At 38.9% G+C, this 23,345-nt stretch overlaps 1 protein-coding gene across 1 annotated transcript in view; it reads left to right on the top strand.

Annotated features, from left to right (window-relative positions):
* PIK3C2G (phosphatidylinositol-4-phosphate 3-kinase catalytic subunit type 2 gamma) overlaps positions 1 to 23,345 on the top strand; it is a 211,816-nt gene that overhangs the window by 17,364 nt on the left and 171,107 nt on the right. The window contains 3 exon segments of the mRNA XM_035550834.1: positions 5,255 to 5,357; positions 15,458 to 15,528; positions 20,982 to 21,045. Of these exon segments, the coding sequence (XP_035406727.1) occupies positions 5,255 to 5,357; positions 15,458 to 15,528; positions 20,982 to 21,045 (238 nt within the window).

Consider the following 23,345-nt stretch of genomic DNA (forward strand, 5'->3'; position numbering starts at 1 on the left):
CCTGAAAGGCCTGATGATTTCCAAAATCCATTTAGTTTCAGTGAGATGAGGAGCAAATACTTGTGTGCTACTGACCGTTATGCTCAGCACTGCAAGATTTCATCATCCATTATTTCCTTACTATGCTGATATCCTTGAGTTCACATGTGATCTGACTCACACAAGGTGTGAGTTCAGATTTCAAATAGCCACATTTTTTAAAAATTTTACCTGCGTATAGGCTGCAGTTCAGTCTATAACTAATAAAGCAATCTGTGAAATTCTGTTTTGGAATCTCATTGGTTTCTGGTCTTTAAGGTCATTTTATTTACTGATCAGAAATCCTGGCCTTGCCTCAACCTGCAGCCTTTCTTTTTCTTCGTACACTTCCCTTTCCTGCAGGTTTTTCTTACAGTGTCTATAGAGTACTATCAGTAGTCATTACTACTTTCTTCCTACCCCTGTCACTGTAAAGAGTATGTTAATATCTTCTCCAACTCATTTCCTGCAGTTCCTTTTCTCCACGTTCAGTCTAAATGCATCTGGAGACATTTAAAAGAATCTTTGTCCTTAAAAGAAGAGAGGAGTGAAAATATTTCTGATCAATTTTTACCTCTATTTCCAGAAGTTTCTGATTTTCATAAGTATCCATAGATTAATTCTACCTTCCTTCTCTGGATTTCCAAGCTGTGTGGTCTCCACTCCCTTACACTTGTCCTGTTCATAATCATCTTTGATTTTTTGGAGGGCCACGTACCTGCTGTTTCTGAAAATCCTCCCTTTGTCATCCCTTCATCCAAGACTTCTACATCTACCTTTAAATCCTGCTTTTAGTTTCCCATCTCTCCTTAGTTTTAAAATATATGCCCCTAAAAAGGATTTTATGAAAGATATCATATAAAAGTAAATTATATTGGGGTTAAGCAGCTAGGGTCAAATAACTACCAAGCTCTCAATGCCAGCAGCAAGCCAAAAACAGATCTTGCCATGTGACAGCAAAGAATCAATCTTTTTTTTTTAACCTTTAGAGCTTCAGACCAGAACCTCAGAGCATCCTGAAGTGCCTAATAAAACAAAGCACGTGAAAGTATATTTCTTTTTTTTTGTTTGTTTATTGATCTGGCTGTTGTTAGTAAAGAGAGAGCTGCAATGCAGACCCAGCAAAGGAATGTCATCCAAGGATAGCTGTAAGCTTTATTTCTAAATATCTTTTTTTTTTTTTGAAGGTATCAGATTGTTTAAAAATATCATTTCATATGTATTTTTAATTCCATCCACACACTATCCACGCTCTACCATACTGTAATTTTCACAGTTACCTTACTGCTTTGCAGTTCAGCTAACATAGTGAGCAGGAGTATGGAATAGAAAAATCTAAATGCTTATCATTTATACTCACATGCTTGCCTGTGACCTTACTGATGACATTTTTTTGCTTTGCTAATTATATTCTCTGAGAATTGAGGCCTAAATAAGAATTGGTTTTCACTCAAAGTGAAGTTTAAGCTATTAATTATAGAGTGGGCAGAGTTATATTCATGTAGATTGGAATCATTAGAAGCCAGCACCTTTTGGGTGAATATGTTCTTTGTAAAAAAATAAACTTCATTTTCTCTTGTCGCTGCAGATTAAGTTTCTCATTCAGAGATGCTGCTCAGCTAAGTCTTTTTTTTTTTTTTCTTAAGAAAAAGAGTCTGATGGAACTGCATTAGGATTCAGAGCTTATAGCACATCAGAGAACATTGCTGGGGAGAGGCAAAATCATTTAGTGGTGAGGGAATCAAGAGAGTGAGGGATATTCCCCTTCTCTGCTTCTGATATATTGTGGGACCACAGGCAAGTCACTTTGACCAATTCATTACCTTGTCTCTTAAAGACAATCACTTTGCCTTTTGTCATGGAGCTTTCATCAAAGCTGTATTTTCCACACAGTATTTCGGCAAAAATAGGGGTAACATTGCTAATAATGTACTTTTTTTTTGTTTTGTTTTGTTTTCTTTACAGAGCTCAGAGCACTGTAAACCAGTTACTATTAACGATGTTATCCTCCAAAGATGGCTATATTACTTTTATCTCAATACTACAGATAGAGCAGTAGATCTGCAAGAGTTCAAGCTGTGTAGTGTATTTCAGCCTGGGTATGGCTAGAAGGTCATCTGTCAATCCATGACAAAGCTGCTCATCTATTTCTTGTAGTTTAGTCTTTGTCTAGGGCAGGTTCTGCATCATTTTATGGTGGCATTAATTCATTTTGTCTAGTCTGCTGTGTCACAATATTTATTAAAAAAAAAATCTGTTTGCGTTTGTGCAAATAAAACCCAGTCATGAAATCAACTGTACAGCCAGTACCTCTGACTACAGTGTTTCAGGCAGCATTGCTATGTCAGTAAAGGATTTGGTGATGTATAGTATCTGCCTGATACAGCAGAGCTAACGCAAGCCACTACCGTAAGTGTAATTATAGCCACAAAATTAAACCTCAGTTGATGTAGCTATTTTTGTCTGGAAGCATGATGATGTGGAATAATTACACTGCTAAAAGACAGGTTTTGTACATCTGTGGTATAAAATTATGGCCACAAAGGAGTGTTCTGTTAGTGTAAATTGATATAGCTATTCCAATTTCTAGCATTGACTTGGTGTAAAGTAGGCATTACAGGGGGAATAAACATGCTGGAGGAATTGGGGAAAAAGTGGGTAAGGTCTCACAGATGTGTGTCTATATCCTAAGGTAGGTCAAAATTGGAAAGAGAAGAAATAATAGGTAAATAGGGGTAAAAGGTTAAAAAAAAAAAAAGCGTGAGGCAATTCTAAAGGATGCAAATATCACAGGAAAATTCATTATTAGTCAGATCGTTGTAACACTTGATTTGATGAAATGAGGAATGAAAGAAGTTGCAAAAGGAAAAAAAAAAAAAAAGCAAAGTGGGTAGACACAACACAAATGTGAGCTGAGGAGCGACAAAAAAGAACCTTTATATTGGTGTAGTCCCAGGAAATGTGAATTGGTCACTTGGGCTTCTGCTTGTAAAGGAATTTGAGAAGGGTTGAGGCATGTTAGTGAGACACTTTCCAACAGTTACAAGTATTTGATTGTGTTGATGTTAACTCTCTCTCTCGTTCTCTCTCATGTTAAGGACTTTATGTCCTTAACAAGCAATCTTGCAAATGTATGTAAGCACAATCAAAGGACCTTGCTTCCAGATATTTGTCCTGTAGGTTGGAAATGGGTTTGTCCTCTGTAACCTTTAATGTCTGTTTAAAAAGGAATAAATAAATCCCACATTTACACTTATACATTTTGTGATCTCTAATGGGAAGTATGTATTTTACTTCCCTACGGCATAGGGTAGGTGCAGAACATTTAAGAGATATATGAATTTCCTGTGATTGTACTGAGTGGCAATTATGTACAGCATATTTATTTAAGTTTAACCATTCGTTTTTGCTAGGGACTTCTGCTGCTTTGCAAGATGCAAGTCCTGCCTCTGTCATTCATAGGGCCAGGGGTGGTTTTGGGGAAGTAAATCCAGACAATTTTATTCAGCATTGTGGTTTAACCCCAGCAGGCAGCTGAGCCCCACACAGCCACTTATTTGCTCCCCAGGTGGGATGGGGGAGAGCATCAGAAAGGTAAAAGTGTAAGAACTCATGGGTAGAGATAAAGGCGGCTTACTGGGTAAAGCAAAAGCCATGTGTGCAAACAAAACAAAGCAGGGAATTCATTCATTGCTTCCCATGGGCAGGCAGCCATTTCCAGGAAAGCAGGGCTCATCAGTTGGAACACTTCACGGGGAAGACAAATGCCATTACTCTGAACATCTCTCCCTTCTTCATTCTTTATCCTGGCTTTTCTTGCTGAGCGTGACACTGTATAGTATGGGATGTCCCTTTGGTCAGCCTGGTCACCTGCCAGCCTCTGGTGCACCCCCAGCCTCCCTGCTGGCAGGGCAGCAGGAGATACAGAAAAGTCCTTGGCTCTGTGTGAGCCCTGCTCTGCAACAACTAAAACATCAGTGTGTTATCCCCCCATCATTTTCATCATAAATCCAAAACACAGCATCATAGAAGCCTCTAGGAAGAAAATTAACTTTATACCATCCAAAACCATGACATTCAGACATTCCATCAAAAGATCTCTTTAGGTGGAAAGAAATACAGTTTACATCTGAATACTGAGTTTTCCACAGCACTTGAAAAGAATCCTCTTTCTTTCCTTCATGGCCCAGGGAGTTCTGAAACAACTTGCCTGTCTGTATAAATATGGAACATCCCTTTTGGCGCTCTTTGTGTCTGGAGACTTGAAAGAAGCAACATGAATCTAATTGAACATGCACTAGAGTTAGCTTGTTTTGGAGATGAACTTGCCTCTGCAAAAATCAGTGTCATTTTTCACAGCCATTAATTCCAAAGGATTTTTTTTTCTTAATGTAAAAATATGCTTCCCTTAACTCTGAAATTATTTTTGCATTATTCCACCTGATTAAAACAAGAAAAGGAAGGTAAAGTTTGAAATGATTTTTGATCCAAGAAATTTTGAGTGGTAAACTAAAGCTGTATTATCACTCTTGGCAACTTCTCAGATGTAGGTGGGTTAGAAGCTGCCCTGAAGAGGCAGATAAGAATAAGGAACTCCCCTGTCATGGGGAGCTGTGCATCCTTGACCAGCAGAGTAGTTTGTAGGAACCACTCCAGCTGAGTGAGCAGAGGTCTGTGTCTGACCTTAGCTGGCATGTGATTTGAGGCAGAGGAAGACTGACTCACAGGTTCTTTTACCATTTTTATGTGAGTTGTACAGGGTGAAAACTTTGATTTCTTTGAGAATCAAGGGGTAGCTGTCTTAATGTATATGATTTTCAATCTTACGGTTAATATTTGATTTTCAGCTTGGGTATCAAACGCTGCAAGTCATCCTACAGTGATGCATCCATACTTTGTATACTTGCACTAATTTGGGATTTAGGAATACATCGACAGTCTCAAGATTTGGGAGCACATACAGTTTGTTTCTCTGTTTCATTGCTGTTCTGTTACAGAACTTAACGGTCAAAGGTACAACCAAGCAATGATTCTTAAGTTGTTTCACAAGAAAACAAACCAGGACCAAACCCCATCAGTTTGCACAGATGTAGATACCAAGCTCTGGTTTTATATTATTCAATCTGCTTTGCACTGATAATTTATTCCACAAGTGCTTTTAGGAGAAGGAGAAAGGTAGAGAAAAAATGGAAATGATATGTAGAGATAACCATTTGTTTTTCTCCCCAAATTGTAGTAATTGTACTTTGGGCAGCCATGAGAGTCTTCGCAAGTCAGCCACCTGCATTCAACTTCGGCTACACATCACCACAAATTTGAAACAAAGTTTGGCTCGAACGGTATGTCATCTTTTTTTCATCCGCTTTCTTTCAGCATGTCTGAAGGAATAAAATTCCACCAATCCTTTTATGTAACAACCTGCAGTAATAATCAAAGAGATTATTTGCTTTCCTGAGTACACATATATTATTGCTGAACTCTAGTTGAAACATACAGGGAAATCTCTCTGCTTTGTTCCTGTGCTTATATCTATTATGTCACTGTAGAGAACACACAACTGAAAAAGATGAAAGGCCACCTGTATAGAAAAAATCATTTTTATTAGACTTTAATGTTGCTAATGATTTCAGTTTGTCAATGAAGCGGGTTTTTGTTTGTTTGTTTGTTTTTGTTTTTTTTTACTTTCTCTATATAAATATAACTAGGGGAAAACCACTCAAAGTATTGTCTAAAATGAATCATATCTGTATTTTGGTCACTATCACTGAAAACCAAGGCAGGCTGATAAAAGCCAGAATCTCAGTGTGTTTGTGCATGTGTTGAGATGCCTAAGAACATGTGTGTGTGTTTATACACATGCATGCATCCTTAGAGAAAATATGTTTTCATCAGCTTAAATTCAGATAAATTTCTATTCAGATTATTTGATATTAAGCAACCTTTCCAACAGATTACTGAGCTTTAATAACCTTGACCTATGGTAATAAATGTGAGCTTTATTCCCAGTGGACCACCTTGAATTACCTCTAACACAAACTTTGCAGTAGAGCAGAAACTTTGATGTTCTGGGCAGTGTTCACTGGCAGTGTGTTGATGCTCTTCACAGATGCCTTCTTTGCATAGGTATGCTATCAAACTAGGTCTGTCAAAATATGGGTCAGGTGACACATTTCTGACAAAAAAGAATAGGGATATTCATTTCATTTCTGTTGTGTTACCGTAAGTAACGTCAAGTTCAATATAACACATTATATGAAGCACTAAGAGAGGACTACAGTAAGGCCAAACATTTTTTTTCTGTTTAACACCTCAACTATTCTACAGATAAAAGTGGAATAATCCCATGCTAGTTGGTACAATTGTGACTTAAATTATTGGCACTCTTCACTGCTAATATTATTCATTTAATTATTTGTTTTTAAGAAATCATTGATTCTTCTTGGTGTAGCATTGTCCAAAATAAAGTAATATGAGGAAACACAGAAGCTTTCATCACCAGGTCAATTCTTCAAAAATAATTCAGATCAATGAATCGCCAAATACTTGCTCTCAGTCTAGAGTGAGTGAGTGAATTGATGTCTTCGGAAGGGAGTGAGCAAGCATCCATCTCATGTGTCCATTTTCACCCTATCCCCATTTTGCAGCAGCAAGAATAACATCTAGAGATCTTTGGAATGAGCATTGTCTTGGGAAAGTATCTGTGATACCTTGCTGTCATTTGACAGTTATTGAGATCAAGGCAGGAATCACTGTGTAATTTCCATTGTCTAGATTAACCAGACAATGAGCTTAGATGGTGGTTATAATCCTTTTTGGTTTTAAATATGTGACAATGCATGCTGTGTTAAGAGATGGGAAAACTTTTTTCTGTATACCAGAAAGAAAGATGGGCTTGAGAAGAGTAAAGTAATAGTGATTAGATATAATTATGGACACGCCTAAGTGTATGTAATGGTAGAAAGGTCATTTACCTCTTTTAGGTCAGCATCTCTGTTAAATGGAATATTATATTGTGGGCCCTTCTGCTAGGCAGCTGCAAGTTTCCAATGTTTTCTGCGTGAGAATTAAGTGACATGAATTATAAGTTTGATAAAAGGGCATTTTGCCACTTATATGCATACAGCATGTGCTAAAGGTATTTTTTCACATTAACGCACTGAAAAGAGGGAGCCTCAGACAACTCATCAGCAATCTCTTCAAACTTGCGAGCCAATGATTGGTCTCTACAAGATACTCTGTCTTCAAATGAAAAAAAAAAAAAAGAGGGAGCAAATGAAATGATTTGCTTTTGAACATGATGATATGTACAGGGTTCTCTTCTGAGGCTTAAAATCTTGTTTTTGTGCTAAGAAAACAAAACTCTATACCAACACCATCTGGAGACTGCCTTCGTAATAATTGTTGCTTCTGTTACATTGTTGAAATCTGGATGCATATTTAAAAATATGTGTCTGTATATGCGAATAGGTATTATTTCACTATTAATCTTAATAACGAATATAAGTGGATGCTTATAAGCAATGTGCAATTTATTTTTAAACTAGAGAGTTTATAAACTTTGGCCAGCAACCGTTTGCAATTCTTTTATAAATTCAGCTGAAAAGCATTTTTAAGGTGAATATTTGCTTGCTTTCATTTTATGGGGAGCTGACTTTGTGTTATGATGTATTAAGAAAAAGTAAATTGTCTTGAACTGAGCATTCAAAAGCAAGAAATTTGTCCTTGGGCATTACTTGGAAGCACAGGCTTTTGAGCCAAAGGGTGACCTTTAATTTGAATTTGTTTGCTTGTTTTACAGTCATGAGATTTACAGCCTTAACACTCAAACAAAACTCATTTAAGACATGAATCTTCAAGATGCCAGATTCCTACTCAACTTTCAAATAGAGCTTATAAAGCATAAGGTTATCTTGATATTATAGAAATATATTGAAGCTCAGTTTTATTCCACATAGACAAAGAGCTTCTCTTGGCAGCAGTGGGAAATTCTGCACCTTGTAGATTTATTTTCCACATGTTGAAATCTTGAGAATTAAAATGGATGTGGAGAAAATCCAATGTCTTCTTGTCAAATGATGGCCCAGTATCCATGGGTTACAATACTCTGAATAACGAGTGCTAGATCTGTTTTCACTCCATATCTGTCCTATTCAGTATTTTATCCTAGCTGGTCTCTAAGAGACAACCCTTAAGCAGGACCTCCACAAGTTGCAGTGGTGGGTCACAAATGTTAACTTCCTGCTGTCTGGGGGATGTTTAGGAAGAGATGCACAGTGGGATAGCATAGAAGCAGAAAATTTTATCCAGATACCATTTCCAGAGAGTGCTCTGCCTATGTAAGAGACCCATTTCTTCAGAGCTGTCCCCAAATCCTTATTGTCTGTGTAAAGCATAAATCTTTCCAGGAAAGAGTCAGCAAAGGACGCTTACAGCTTTCTAACAAGAGTCTCACTTGTTTCCAGAAAGGAATTGCTAGGCTAAAAACAGCCAGCAAGTGATACTTCCTGAACGTTCAAAAATATCTTTATTTTCATATATACCAGTGTCACTGGTGTTAATGTTTTACCAGATGTAATGAGTTGTGTGAACAGTCAAAGCATAAGCACAGACTGAGAAAAGTGAAGTCAGTGGTCCATCATAAGTAGGATTTTTTCCATTATCTACGTTTGCATCTTTTTAGAGGGACAATGTACTACCTCAGATAGAATGGAGCCATTTCCTTGTGTTTAAGTATCCCTTGAAATTGTGCTACTGTAAAATGCTTCACATCCTATTAATATGCTCAAAGCCTCCTTCATCTCTGTTGAAGTTTGACAGGTCTAAATGAGGTTTAATATACAGCAATGCATTGTGGAGGTCTGGAGTGGAGACTGAGCAGCTCCTGACATTTCACATTTTGGAAATAGTTACAATTACCACACAGAATGATCATGAGCAAACAAACAAAAATAGTCTTTCAAGCATTATTTCAGGCAGGTAACAAGCTTGGAAGACAAACTAGCAGTGTTCAGGCCATTAGAAAATATTTACTGTTGCAACGGATTTGTGGAACTGTAATTAATAACACACAATAGGGTTTAACAAGGAAGGGTGACATTTTAAGATATGTTCAAGTGAATTATTGATCACTTCGTTATTATAACTGACATGGCTGTGAAAGCTTCAGGCCATGAAGTTACTTCAGGCTACTAATAATAGCAAAGAACATGAACGGCTCTTGAGTTGGCATAAGTCATAGACCCAAAGTTTTCCTCCAGCTCCAGGGCATGCCTGTGACAGAGCACTCATATCAAAAAGGAAAGGTTCTGCTTGTGTTCTGCTGGGACTCCACCAGCAGATCTGTCAGGACAAGATAAAATGCAACAGAGTAGACACGTCCTATGGTGCACTGAAGGCTACAGCATTTCCTTTTGCACTGGACCCAACCTTGTAGATTTCTCTGGATGTACAAAGACCTGCTCTACCACACCAAACTCCAGCACCTGAGGTAGTCTACGCTGAGCTCACAAATTCAATTCTGTTGTTATTGTAGTTTTTCTCTGGAGCTTGCAGCTCTGGTGGTTATAAAATGTATTTGAATGTCACAGGTTTAGAGGCAATTTAAAAAAGATAATTTTTCCTCCCTCAGAATTCATATAAAAATATGGGAAGGTAATGTGTTTTCTTTAAAGGCATAAATTTTGAGACTTTTAAGAGGTAATAAAGCTTTCCTGATCTATCTCAGACAGTTATGTATATCTGCAACTACTGTTTAATTTTGTGAGTTAATCTGTGCTTACAGATTACAGGGGAGAATTTGACCTGTGATCTGCAGGATCCTTCAGAATTTTGAACTTTGGAGTATGTTCCTTTATAGAAATCTCCATTAACACTGTAGTTTAACTAATATCACAGAAACATATTCATAACTTAAAACTTTAAACTAGAGTCGAAGGGGGGAAGGGGATAAAACCAGGCACGCCGGTGATGAGCTAAGGGATGGTGTGCTAGAATCAGAGGGACTGTGTGCTAGTGAGGCCCTTCGGTCGGCTACACAAGGTGCTGTGTGTAGGGAGGCGCATTTGAAGTGCTTCTACACAAATGCACGCAGTATGAGGAATAAAATGGATGAGCTAGAAGTCTTGGCCCAGTCCCACAGCTACGACATCATTGGCATAAGCGAAACCTGGTGGGATGAGTCCTGTGGCTGGTGTGTTGCAATAGATGGTTACAGGCTCTTCAAGACGGACAGGCAGGGTAGGCGAGGTGGCGGGGTGGCAATGTATGTGAAGCATGGGCTGGACTGTGTGGAACTTCAAGTTGGCAATGGCAAAGTTGAGAGCCTCTGGGTAAGGATTAAGGGACGAACAAATAAAGGGGATGTCGTTGTGGGAGTCTATTACAGACCACCTGGCCAGGACGACAACGCCGATGAATCATTCTTTGCAGAACTAAGAGATGCCTCGAGATCAACTCCACTTGTCCTTATGGGGGATTTCAACTTGCCGGACGTCAACTGGGATCACCACACGGCTGACACGAGCAAGTCCAGGAGGTTCATAAAGCACCCAGATGATAACTTGTGGTGCAGATGCTAAGGGAGCCAACTAGGAAAGGTGCCCTCCTAGATCTGTTGCTGGAGAACAGAGAGGGTCTTGTGGGAGACGTGGCAATTGGCAGCTGTCTCGGTCATAGTGACCATGAAGTGGTTGAGTTTAGAATTTATGGTGACAGAAGGAAAACTGTCACCAAAACTTCAGCCCTGGATATGGGGAAAGCAGACTTCAGGCTGCTCAGGGAACTAGTCAGCAAGGTCCCCTGGGAAACTGCTTTTGAAGGCATTGGCATCCATCAGTGCTGGTCAGTCTTTAAGCACTGCCTCCTAAAAGCACAAGATGAGGCTATTCCAAAATATCGGAAGTCAGGCAGGCGGGGCAGAAGGCCGGCCTGGCTGACCAGGGAACTTCTACTGGAGCTTAGGCGAAAAAAGAAAGTGTACGGCTGCTGGAAGGAGGGTCAGGCGAAGAGGAAGGAATACAGGGATGCTGTTTGTGTTTGTAGGAAGAAAATTCGTGTGGCCAAAGCCCAACTAGAGTTGAACCTGGCCATGTCTGTGGGAGACAATAAAAAAGGTTTTTTTAGATATGTGAACAGGAAAAGGAGAACTAAAGAAAACATAGGTCCGCTACTAGATGGGGAAGGTCTCCTCACAATGACATACGCAAAGCAGAGACGTTTAATGCCTTCTTCGCTTCTGTCTTCAACACTGATGATGGGCTTCGGGACCCAGGGTACCCTGAGCTGGACGACCATGACAGTGGGAATGACAAACTCCCAACCGACCCTGAACGTGTGCAGGATTTGCTGCTCCACCTGGATCCATACAAGTCCATGGGTCCGGATGGGATTCATCCCAGGGTGCTTAAAGAGCTGGCTGACGTCATCGCGGGACCTCTCTCAATTATTTTTCAATGATCTTGGGAATCTGGAGAGGTCCCATTGGACTGGAAGCTGGCAATTGTTGTGCCAATTTTCAAGAAGGGTAAGAAAGAAGACCCTAGCAATTACAGGCCTGTCAGTCTCACGTCAGTGCCTGGTAAAATTATGGAGAGGATGATCCTTGAAGTTATTGAAGCGCACCTGGGGGACAATGCAGTCATTGATCCCAGCCAACATGGGTTCATGAGGGGTAGGTCCTGCCTAACAAATTTGATTTCCTTTTATGATAAGATCACCCATCTAGTCGATCAAGGGAAACCAGCTGATGAGATCTTTTTGGGCTTCAGCAAAGCTTTTGACACGGTTTCCCATAGGATCCTACTGGACAAAATGTCCAGCATACAGCTTAACAAAAACATCATGCGATGGGTGAGCAATTGGCTGACAGGCAGGGCTCAAAGGGTTGTGGTTAATGGGGCCACATCTGGCTGGCGGACAGTCACCAGTGGGGTCCCTCAAGGCTCCATTTTAGGGCCAGTCCTCTTCAATGTTTTTATAAATGATTTGGATGTAGGCCTAGAAGGTGTTTTGAGCAAATTTGCCAACGACACCAAAATTGGAGAAGCTGTGGACTCGGATGAGGGTGGAAAGGCCTTGCAGAGAGATCTGGACAGATTGGAGAGCTGGGCGATCACCAACCACGTGAAGTTTAACAAAAGCAAGTGCCGGGTCCTGCACCTGGGACGGGGCAACCCTGGCTATACGTACAGACTGGGCGACGAGACGCTGGAGAGCAGCCCCGCAGAGAGGGATCTGGGGGTTGTGGTTGACAGCAAGTTGAATATGAGCCAGCAGTGTGCCCTGGCAGCCAGGAGGGCCAACCCTATCCTGGGATGCATCAAGCACAGCATTGCTAGTCGGTCGAAGGAAGTGATTGTCCAGCTCTACTCTGCGCTGGTGCGGCCTCACCTCGAGTACTGTGTGCAGTTCTGGGCACCACAGTACAAAAAGGACATTAAACTGTTGCGGAGTGTCCAGAGGAGGGCGACGAAGATGGTGAAGGGCCTAGAGGGTAAGACATATGAGGAGCGGCTAAGGTCACTGGGCCTGTTCGGCCTGGAGAAGAGGAGGCTGAGGGGGACCACACCTCAGTCTACAACTTCCTCACAAGAGGGAGTGGAGAGGCAGGTGACCTATTCTCCGTTATCACCAGTGACAGGACCCGTGGGAATGGTGTTAAGCTGAGGCAGGGGAAGTTTAGGCTAGACATCAGGAAGAGGTTCTTCACCGAGAGGGTGGTCGCACACTGGAACAGGCTCCCCAGTGAAGTAGTCACTGCACCAAGCCTGTCTGAATTTAAGAAGCGATTGGACTGTGCACTTAGTCACATGGTCTAAACTTTTGGGCAGACCTGTGCGGTGCCAGGAGTTGGACTTGATGATCCTTATGGGTCCCTTCCAACTCGGGATATTCTATGATTCTCTGAACTTGACAGCCCTTCTATATAATAATCTCCCATTGTATTTAGGTGCTAAATAATTCACATTACACCCACCTTTTTGCCACAGACCTTTAGATCCCCTAAAGCTTCTGGCTTAAATCAATCACATATCTGCTTTCTCTCTGAGCTTCAGGGCTCCCTCTGTTCAGTCTGTGTTGTATTTTTTCCAAGCTCATCTCTCCCTGTCCTCTAGTCTTTGCAATGTATGAGAGTAAGGAGGAAGTTTGTTATTTGTCAGTCTTGATCAGTATCTCCAGCCTCGTCCCTATGATCACTCAATTCAGATGTGCTGTGCTTTTTGTAAGATCTCCAAAGGTGACAGTGTGACAGACAAGCATGCAGTGACATTACAAAAATGCAGAGTATCATATTCATATCAGAATAATAAGACTTTTTTAAAAAAATATGGAGTATTATCTCCTGAGTGTCAAGATGCATATGATTGCCTATTGCTCTGTGTAGAAGTAGCAAATCCAAATCACGTTAGAGAATGCAACAATTGAGTATTTGGAGTTAACTTCTTTCCTGGAATAGCAAGGTAGCACTACGGAGTATTCTCAAGGCCCAAGATGTTACACCAGTCCTCTAACATGTATTTAAGTGGCATAATAGCTATCAGAGCAGAGCCTCCAAACCTCTGTGTAGGTAAGGGCAAAAAACAGTTTTGAGTAGTGAACAAGAAGTGCAGTTACTAGGTCAGAGCCCTGCATAGCGCAATTAGTGCTGCACTCAGGAAGACGGTACACATAAGCTATTTCTGCATGTCTTGTAATCATATTTGTAGGAACATCTCCGTGGGGTTCAGAGGCAGATTCTAAAATCAGCTGGGAGACTGTCTATTCCAAGATGCATCTTGTTCCCTAACCCCCAGATACTTACCCTGTCTTCTCCTCTGTAATAATTTAATTTTCACATTAATACACTGAGTTCAGCAACACAGGTGTTTGCATATGATCAAATACCAAGACAAAGTGCAACTTAGAGCTTAGGTCCAAGCACGTACATTTGAGGTTTAATACACGAGAATGTTTTTCTTACCTTCACCCCCTTCTTCATATGTCTAATTCATCTTCAACTTATTGCTACTATGTGATAAAACAGATAGTAACACTTCAGATGGAAATTCTTTGCAGCACATCTGTAAAATATCTAGCTTAGATCATGCTATTTAAACGGTACTATTACTAAATGTCTACATAGCAATCTAAAGCAGAATTTATGTGAATTTATTCATATTAAGCTTTTCACCACTAGATGCCTATAAGCTGTTTCTGTTTTCTTATATAATTCTTCTCTCTTTCACCCCTCCCAAAGTTATATTTGTTCACAACTATTATTCCTTTTGTAATCCAAGACCAGTGAATTTGGGGTCATGCTTGTCACAAGCTTCTCAGTAACTTTCCTCTGTGGGTTACAGGGATCTGGGCTCAACCACAAGTCAAAGAAAGGGCAGGTTTTTCAGGACATGGTGGTGGCCTGATACACTGGCAGTATATGTCTGGCATGGGCTGAGCTGCCTCTGTGTAGGGAAACAAATCTGTGGGGCTGGAGGAGAGAGTATATCTGAAGAGAAACAGGTTCGTTCAGCAGAATGTGTCAAGGCGAATTCACAGAATTGTTTAGGCTGGAAGGGACATCTTGGGATCATGTAGTCCAATCCCCATGCTCAAGCAGGGTTCCCAGCTAGAGCATGTTCCCCAGGAGGGTGTCTGGTCAGGTGCTGAATATCTCAGCAGATACTCAGACCTGCTCCACAACCTCTAAGGGCAACCTCTTCCAGTGTTTGACCATACTTGTATTATTTTTTTCTTGTGTTAAGATGGCATTTCATGTGTTTGAATTTGTGCCTATTGCCTCTTGTCCTGTCAGTGAGCATTACTGAGAAGAGTCTGGCTTGCCTTCATTTCCTCCCATCAGATAACTGTACACATTGATAATATGTCTATTGAGCTTTCCTTTCTGCAGACTGAACAATCCCAGCTCAGTCTCTCTTCATATGAAAGATGCTTTAGTGTCGTGATCATCTCTGTGACCCTTCAGTGAGAGAAGTCTCTTCAGAGAGGTTGCAAAGGATGGAACAGATGTTCTCCATTCTGTTCTCTCGGAAAAATGAGCGGCAGAGAGGTTGTGGATGTAAACTGATTTCTGCTGTGTGACTTGCATATATTGCCATTGCAAAATGATGTCTTCTGCTATCTGTAAGGAGAAAGCAGAGGCAGGGTTTGCTGAGGCCTGACTGTAGTCTTTTTTCTTTTTTCTTTTTTCTTTTCTTTTTTCTTTTTTTTTTTTTTTTAATGTGCAGCTAGAAGGAAGTAGTGTGATAATCTGGTTTAGCCATATAGCACAAGCTGGTGTAATATCAGAGAACTACCAAATAAAATCTCCTGAAAGACCAACACATCTGGTAAGGAAGGAGTTCCTGAAACAACATGTTGACTTTGGAAAATACCAAGAAAATCTGTCTAACATACATTCTTCCTGTCATAATACTAAACCTCATTATATGCTTCTCTTCTACAGCATGAGGATGACCAAAGACAGTTCAGTGTGAATCAGCTGTTAGAATATACTTGTGCTTGGAGACTGACTGGGTAAGAACACTGGTATTTAACAGTATTTCTATTTGTAATTGTATCGGTAGTGAGCCTCCTGACCTCAAAACACCTCAGATTCCAAGACCTGCTGGGGACAGGAATGATACCAAAAGGAAAGAAAATTGATATGGTGTTTTAAGACTTTTATTTTCAGACCTTATTGGTTGCTTAGCAAAACTCTATAATTGTATATAGATCTACCCAGTTCTCACCCTTTCATGTTGTTGAAGGTTTCATTTAGAGGTTTCATGTTTCTCGAAGTTTCCCAGGATTAAAGAAACCATAATAATCAAGTGTGTTGCTCTGACAGAGAGAATGTTTAAGAGTAAATACTGTAAAAATAATAATTTACTTGTCATTATCCTTGTGGTTTTAGAGTTCGGTCAGATTTTGTTTTATTTTTTTATTGGGGCTAGCTATGACAGATTTTTAACTTACTACACAAAGTGTGTCTGACTCTAAATCTAACCTGCCACGGATAAGCAATAAATAAGATAGATTCCTCATTCAACTTCCATTATGTTCCATTTCAAGCACTTAGAAAGAAGTGCTGTTTAATGCTTTTTGTAATGTTTTTCATCAACGTGTCATAAAGTACTTTGCCAAGGAAGCTAGATGCCACACCTGTCATTTAGCAGATGGAGGAGAAACAGAGAGGTTGTGAGTTGTTCAAGGAGAATGTCTGGTGCTTATTGAGGACCCATGGCTCAAATTTCCATTCTGGTCCTTGCTGTAGAGAGATCAAACTAATCATACAGTCTATACATGCACCACTTATTCACTGTTTTATTTCTTGTGATGTAAATTGTGTGGCCTTTTTCATTGCGAGGAGAGTCTTCAGAAGGGATATGTGATAAAGATGCTTAGTTGCAAAATTCCTCCAGATTTCCTTTGATGCTGTAGGGCAATGAATAACTGGTAGCATGGGCAATAAATACTTTCTTCAACCACAAGTTCAGTAAGTATTGAAAAAGTAGAAGCATGAACTGTGTTAGATTGCTCTTTTCTGCTTGTCCCATGGGTTGTTGATGGGTGTGGAAAAATAATTTTCCAACAGTGGTGACCCAGAAAGACCTGCAGTCAGGCCCTGTGCTGTCAACTACATTACTAACTCACCTGAAAAAAAAAAGGGGGTAGGGGGGTAATACCTAAGTGACAAAAGTTTGCTGACCATAATGTGCGCAACAACTGCTTGTGATGATCTGTAGAAGGATTTTACAGTATTAAGTCAACCATGTGATAAAATGGCAGATGAAATTTTGAGATGATAAATGTGGATGGGAGGAAAGAGTCTGAAATTCATGTATGAAATCATAGGCTCCGAGTTGAATTTTACCACCAGGAATGAGTAGTTGGGTTTATAATAAATAGTTATGAATGTCAGTTTGGTGCACAGTGGTTGTGAATAAGATAAAAACAAATGTTGGGAATTATAAAAGGAATAAAAACAAGAATGACAAAAACAAATACCCACAATATTATGTCACAGGATCAATGTAGGGTATTCATTTACCTTGAATACTGCTGGCAGTTCTGATTCTTCCATTTCAAATATGATGTAGTAGAACTTTAAAAAGTGAAGAGAAGGGCAGTAAGAATTCTAAGAGGTATGAAATGCCTTCCGTATGAGAAACAAATAAGTGACAATATTCTGATAAAGACATAAAAAATCCTGATCTCTTTATCCAGAGAAAGGGATGAAAGATAGGTATTTTTTTAGATGTGAAGTATATATAAAATTGAGGAGCACAGAAAATGTGCATAGGAAAGGATCATTTACTGCACCTTCCAATGCAAGAATAAAGGAACGCGAAGTGAAAGTAGCACATTCAAAATGGTCAAGAATAGGCATTTCTTTCTATAAGATCTAATGAAGTGATGTCTGGGCACAATCCAGGTTACCTAGGACTGTGTCCAGACTGTTTCTGCGTATCTCCAAGGATAGAGGTTCCACAGGCATGCTGGTCAACCTGTGCCAATGCGCAGTCACCCTCACAATGCAACAGGGTTTCTTGGTGTTCAGGTGGTACCTCTTCTGTTCCATTTTGTGTCCATTGCCTCTTATCCTCTCACTGGGTACTGCTGAAAAGAGGCTGGCTTAGCCTTTTTGCACCCTCCTTTTGGGTATTTCAATGCATTGATGAAATCTCCTCTCAGCCTTCTTTCCTCTAGAGTAAACAGTCCCAGCTCTTTACACCTTTCTTCATATGAGAAATGCTCCAGTCCCTTGAACATCTCTGGGGCCCTTTTTTGAAACCTCTCCAGTATGTCCACCTCTCTCTTACACTGGGAAGCCCAGAACTGGATGTGATACTCCCATTGTGGCCTCACCAGTGCTGAGCAGAGGGAAAAGATCACTTTCCTCAACCTGCTGGCAATACTTTGCCTAATGCAGCCCAGGATACTAATTAGATTTATTTTTTTTTTCCCCTGCAAGGACATATTACTGAGTCACGTTCAGCTCAATGATGTCCGCGAGGACCCCAAGGTCCTTTTCTGCAAAGCTGATTTCTGGACAGTCAGCTCCCAGCATATATTGATGCATGGAACTCTTCCTCCCCAGGTGCAGAACTTGGCAGAGAAGGAAAAAAGAATGAACTGGAACCTTATTTTTTTAATCATCAGATTTGCTCTCACAGGCAAATATAAACAAACAAACAAAAACAACAACAAAAAAACAGCAGCCCCTACATTGCTTCACTCACTGATTTTCATAGCTTGAAAATTAAACACAATGTAAATTGTGAGTGCATCAACAGAACTACAGTCCACTGTACCAGAACTGAATTTGGCCCATAATCACCAACATTGAGGTGCCAGTAACTATAACATGATGGCTAGTCTGATCCATGCATTTAGGCAAAACTCAGCTAGGCAGCATGGTTATAAGTGGTCTTTTAGAAAGGAAACCCAGTGCCATCCCACAGTAGGTACTGCTGCCAGGAAAATGAAAAAACAAATGCTGTAAGGATATGCTATATATGACTGTCTTCTTCCTCCCATATAGATCTGTCAGGATCCAAGACTGACTCTCCGAAGTTGTTAATACTTTTATTTGTTTGTTTTTCTTTTCTTTTCAAAGCCTTGCTGAAAAAAGATCCAAAAATTTCCTTAGTATTAAAGAAACACTGAATGATTGTTGGTTAGCATATTTCTGCATAATTCATATTTTTGTTATCATATTTCTGCACAGCTGTCGAAGATGTTAAAGTATTTGGCATGTATTTATAGTAACATGACTATTATTAGTTATCTAGTAGTGGAAGATTCAGGATAACATTAGTTAGAGGTATCTTGGTCATTGTTGGATTTTTTTTCTGTTTTTTATGTAAAATTATGGCTACTTTATACATATATTTATCTATATAAAATTCTCTAGGGTAGAATCAACTGATGGAAAATATGCTTTTTTTTTTTTTCTTAGTTAGTAGGCTAAGCATGCTAGTAAGCATGCTTAACTGTGTGCATCAAGGCAATAGGGTAAGCTTACATGTCCAGAACTACTTCTGAGCTGAGTAATGGTATGAAAAAGATGTTATGCCTGGAGACTTGGTCAAAGCAAAGCAACAACTTGTATTAGCTATGATTTAACAGGATTACAGGAGGAATTGCCAGGCAGCTTCTCAATGCTCAAACTGCCTGGCTAGATAAGGCTAGTGCAGATTGCAAATAAAAAGCCACAAAGGCAAAGCCATCTGTAGGAGAAGGTTAATATTAGGCATCTACAGGGAAGTGCACTCTGGTATTACCACAAGGAAGGTCTACCTGATTTTTTTTATTATTCTGTGTGATAATTTCAGTGAAATTTCCTCCTCTTTCCTCCTTTTAGCATATGATATATGGTGAAAATCTAGTGACATACTGTACAACCTATACTTTGGACCAAAGTTGCAACCCTAAGCTCTGATTGCTGCTAGCCCAGCTTAGGTACACAAGGACTCACACAGTTCCTCCATAAACAATATTCTGCTTGCTCTGAAGTAATCAAAATACTGAGATGACTTTCAGCTACCAGTCCACAACGCTGGGGAAGATCCCTCTAATCTTTCTAATGAGAGTGAACCCTAGTAGAAAGGGACAGTGGGACATACAGGAGGGGGAAAAGTGACATTTTAACAAAAAAAAAAAACAAAATCAAAACAAACAAACAAGAACAAAATAAACCACCGAAGAAGGAATGTAAATTGAAGATTCCACTTTTCCATAAAAGCACATGTATACTTTAACTAGTATACCTAGTACCATCAAGGTCTTAAGGTATCCAGTTACCAGAGAGTAGGCTGGGCAGGATGTGTAAGTGGGAATTAAGGTTTTCCTATCATTTTCTGAAGACTTGACCCTACAGAGGTAGTTGTCAAAGGAAAAGGAAAGTGTATTCCTTTATGCAATAACTTAAGCCATTTTAAATGGCAAATAGAATTTCACTGTGCTTAAAACACAGTGTGATTATGATTGGAAACAGAAAATGACACAAATATTCTTTAAAAAGCAAAACTCTGACTCTGGTTATCTGTTATGGGTAGCATATGGTTCTAAAATGGTAAGATTTACAGCTGAAGCATCAGTCCTGCAGTTCAGTGTAGAAAGGCCTGTGCTCTTGTTCATAACCCTACAAAATTTAATGAAGCTTTGCTGAGGCACAGCAGTCTGCCTGCACAGACTGTGGCAACTTGCGTAGTTTGACAAAGGCATGGGACTACAGTGTGGCAGATGTCTCCCAATGAGTTAAACCAGTTTTCAGGATTTAATTGAATGCCAATGTAAAATCAACTCACAGCTGTGGTAATAGTATGGAAAAGGCAGTTGCTGAAACGGTTTAAGCGTGTAAACTTTAGAACTGTAAGCAAATAAAGTTTAACAAAATCTGTAACAATTATGCCCCTTTTTGTAATACACGTTTTTATACTTGTGGCTTGTATGGGCTTTTGAAATGTAGAGCTTTTCCAGATGTTTTGCAGGTGTTTTGACTGTTTCTCTACAGCTTTACAGCCTGAAGTGATTGAGAAACAAGGCATCGTAGCATGTACTTAAGTCCATCCTTCAAGGTAATGTTTAAGCACATGCTTAACCTTAGAGAAATAAATGGGATTTAGAGTTAAATAGACATTTAAATAGCAAATCACTTTGGTAGTTCTTTCACTTGTGAAACTTGTGTCCTCCAGGTAAAAGAGGACTTTTACATCTACACTCATCTACATCTACATACTACATCTACATACTACATCATACTACATCTACATCTACACTCGTGGCAAATGGCTACCAAAGAGCCAGAGAGAACCAGGCTCACGAATACCAGGCATCTGCTTATGCATTTGTCCTTATTTTATATCAACGTTAAAATCACTGTCAGTTAAACTATTTTTGATTTATAGAATGGGGAGGAAAATAAATGTTCTCTCTATCCAATTGCTATTAATTTGATGTTCTCTTTTTTTTCCAATTTTCAGACTGAACCTTGTCTCAGTTATTATGAAATACAGAGGTCAAGTGGAGCATCTATTGCAAAATGAGGTATTTGTTCTCACTCCGTTATACCAGAAAAGCGTTAACTTCAATTTGAAAGGTATCTAATTATTAGTCTGTCTCAAATGCAATTAAAGAGGACTTTTAATTAAGGCTGCTCAACCTGACTTTTGAAGGGTATAAATTCTATTAACGAGACTTGAGATTAAGAAGAATGTGCTACAAAGGTAAAATATCGGAGGTGACTGTTTCTAAGCATCGGGGAATCTGTAAATAAAATCAGTATCATTGGGTTGACAGTATAATATTTGGAATTAGTAGAGGTATAGTATACTTTGTATCTGAAAAATTTGTCCTTGATTTTGCAAACTCACAGGCAAGTGTCTACATATTTAGGATATATATATATATGTATATGCATATGTATATTCAAACTTGAGACTGCAGAATTAGGTTTAGGCAGCAAAAAACCCTTATAAGGGCTTTTTCTAAAGTATTGTGGGCTGCCAGTTGAATATTACATCCTTGAAGGAAATCTTAGCTTTAACTATGTTTTAGGCAGCATTTAAACCTAAAGGACAAATGCATATTTGAGTGGTAGCCTGGAAGAAACCAATATCTACTTGATCTGAGTTTCAGGTTGTTATACCAACTGAATTTCAAGGGTTTGTACTGGAAAGAAATGAGTTTTAACTCCGTACGCTGAGGTGTGGATTTTTTTTGAAAAAATATGTTAAAACCTAAGATTACTATTTCAGTTCAGAAATGTCACCTGTACTAAAGTCCAATTTTTAATATTTCTGGATATTCTTGATTCACGGGCGTTGCTATTTTGAATAGTCAGAAAACATATAAATGTACGTACAAGTATGTGTGTATATACATAAAGGCACATATGCATACAGACATGCTCAAATACATATATATATATATATCAATATATGTAGGTAAATGTATTCTACATTTTTGTTTATGCGAAGTGCATAAAAGTTCAAAAGCTGTTGAACTGTGCCTAATTACAAAGAAAATCTCTGGTTTTGATACTATGTAGTCATTCACTGAACTTTGCTTCTGTAAGCAGTCTCTCAAAGGAGACTTTTTAGTGTATAAAATGGGATGCAGTCATAGACATTTGGAAAAATCAAGGTCCCCAAACTCAAATGTGCATATATATTTCTTTACTGAAGTAGACCCATCAGTATAGTTACTCACATTCACTTGAAAGTTTAATGCCTATAGTAAAAGGATTCAAAATTTAAAGGTAGCTATAGTCTCAAAATTAATGATACATTACAATACATACTTTGCAATCTGTGCTATATAGATATTATTCAGACTTAAAATCAAACACTGATAAATTTGGTTTTACTCAGGATTTTTACCTTGACTAGCCAATTACTTGATCGTTAATTTATCTATAAAGGGAAGACAGAATACTTTTCAATTATTCATTTTATGCAACAAATATGCATATTCTACTATAAAGCTAAATTTCTCTGTAGTTATTTTTTTTTCTTTCTCAAGGTGGTGTCTGCACAAGGACACTAAATAAAGTTTATGTGAGTTGGTTAAAAGAACAAAGCTGCAAGTTAATGATATAGGTCAAATCACCATGCAGATGTTTTCAATCAGAGGCATTGTAACGTATAGGCCTTTTTCAAACTAACAGTAATAAGAACTAGTGTTACTGCTTTGCTTTAATGAGTGGCTTGAAAAATTTTGGAGCTGTTATGTAATAAGTCATAGCCATGAATATACCGTTTAAAAATAAAAAAGAGAACCCTTGACTCATTCTTTGAATCTTTGCTTACTTTTTTTTTCTCTCTCTAAAATCTGAGTAGATTCACTTAAGAAGGTTTAAAATTGTGATCTTTAACTGCACTTTATACCAAGGTTAGATGGGAATAATTATTCTGAACCTGCATCATTGCAGAGAGATGGGACACTTCTTAAACACAATCCACACTCAGTGTGGATAAGCTAGTGGGAGTTGCTCAGAAGTACACATGCATCTGCTTAAGTTCTTTGCTCAGATGGAACTTCCATAAGCATTCAGTTTTAATCAGACAGATCCTGACATCCTCAGTTAAAAAATAAATAAAAATAAAATAAAAAATAAAATAAAATAATAACTTATTTATTTACCTCCTTCCAAATCTGCTTATTCATGGATGCCTTAAAAAGCCATGGAGATACCAATGCATGACTTCTATGACAAATCCACTGTCATCTATATTAGCAATGACCAATAAATGGCAATTTTTTATAATTATTATTTATTTATTTATTTTTACAATGGATAAAGCCTCTAAAATTGAGAAATGAAATTATTAGGATATCTGATATCC

The sequence above is a fragment of the Cygnus atratus genome, chromosome 1, assembly GCF_013377495.2.
Source record: "Cygnus atratus isolate AKBS03 ecotype Queensland, Australia chromosome 1, CAtr_DNAZoo_HiC_assembly, whole genome shotgun sequence".
NCBI lineage: Eukaryota > Metazoa > Chordata > Aves > Anseriformes > Anatidae > Cygnus > Cygnus atratus.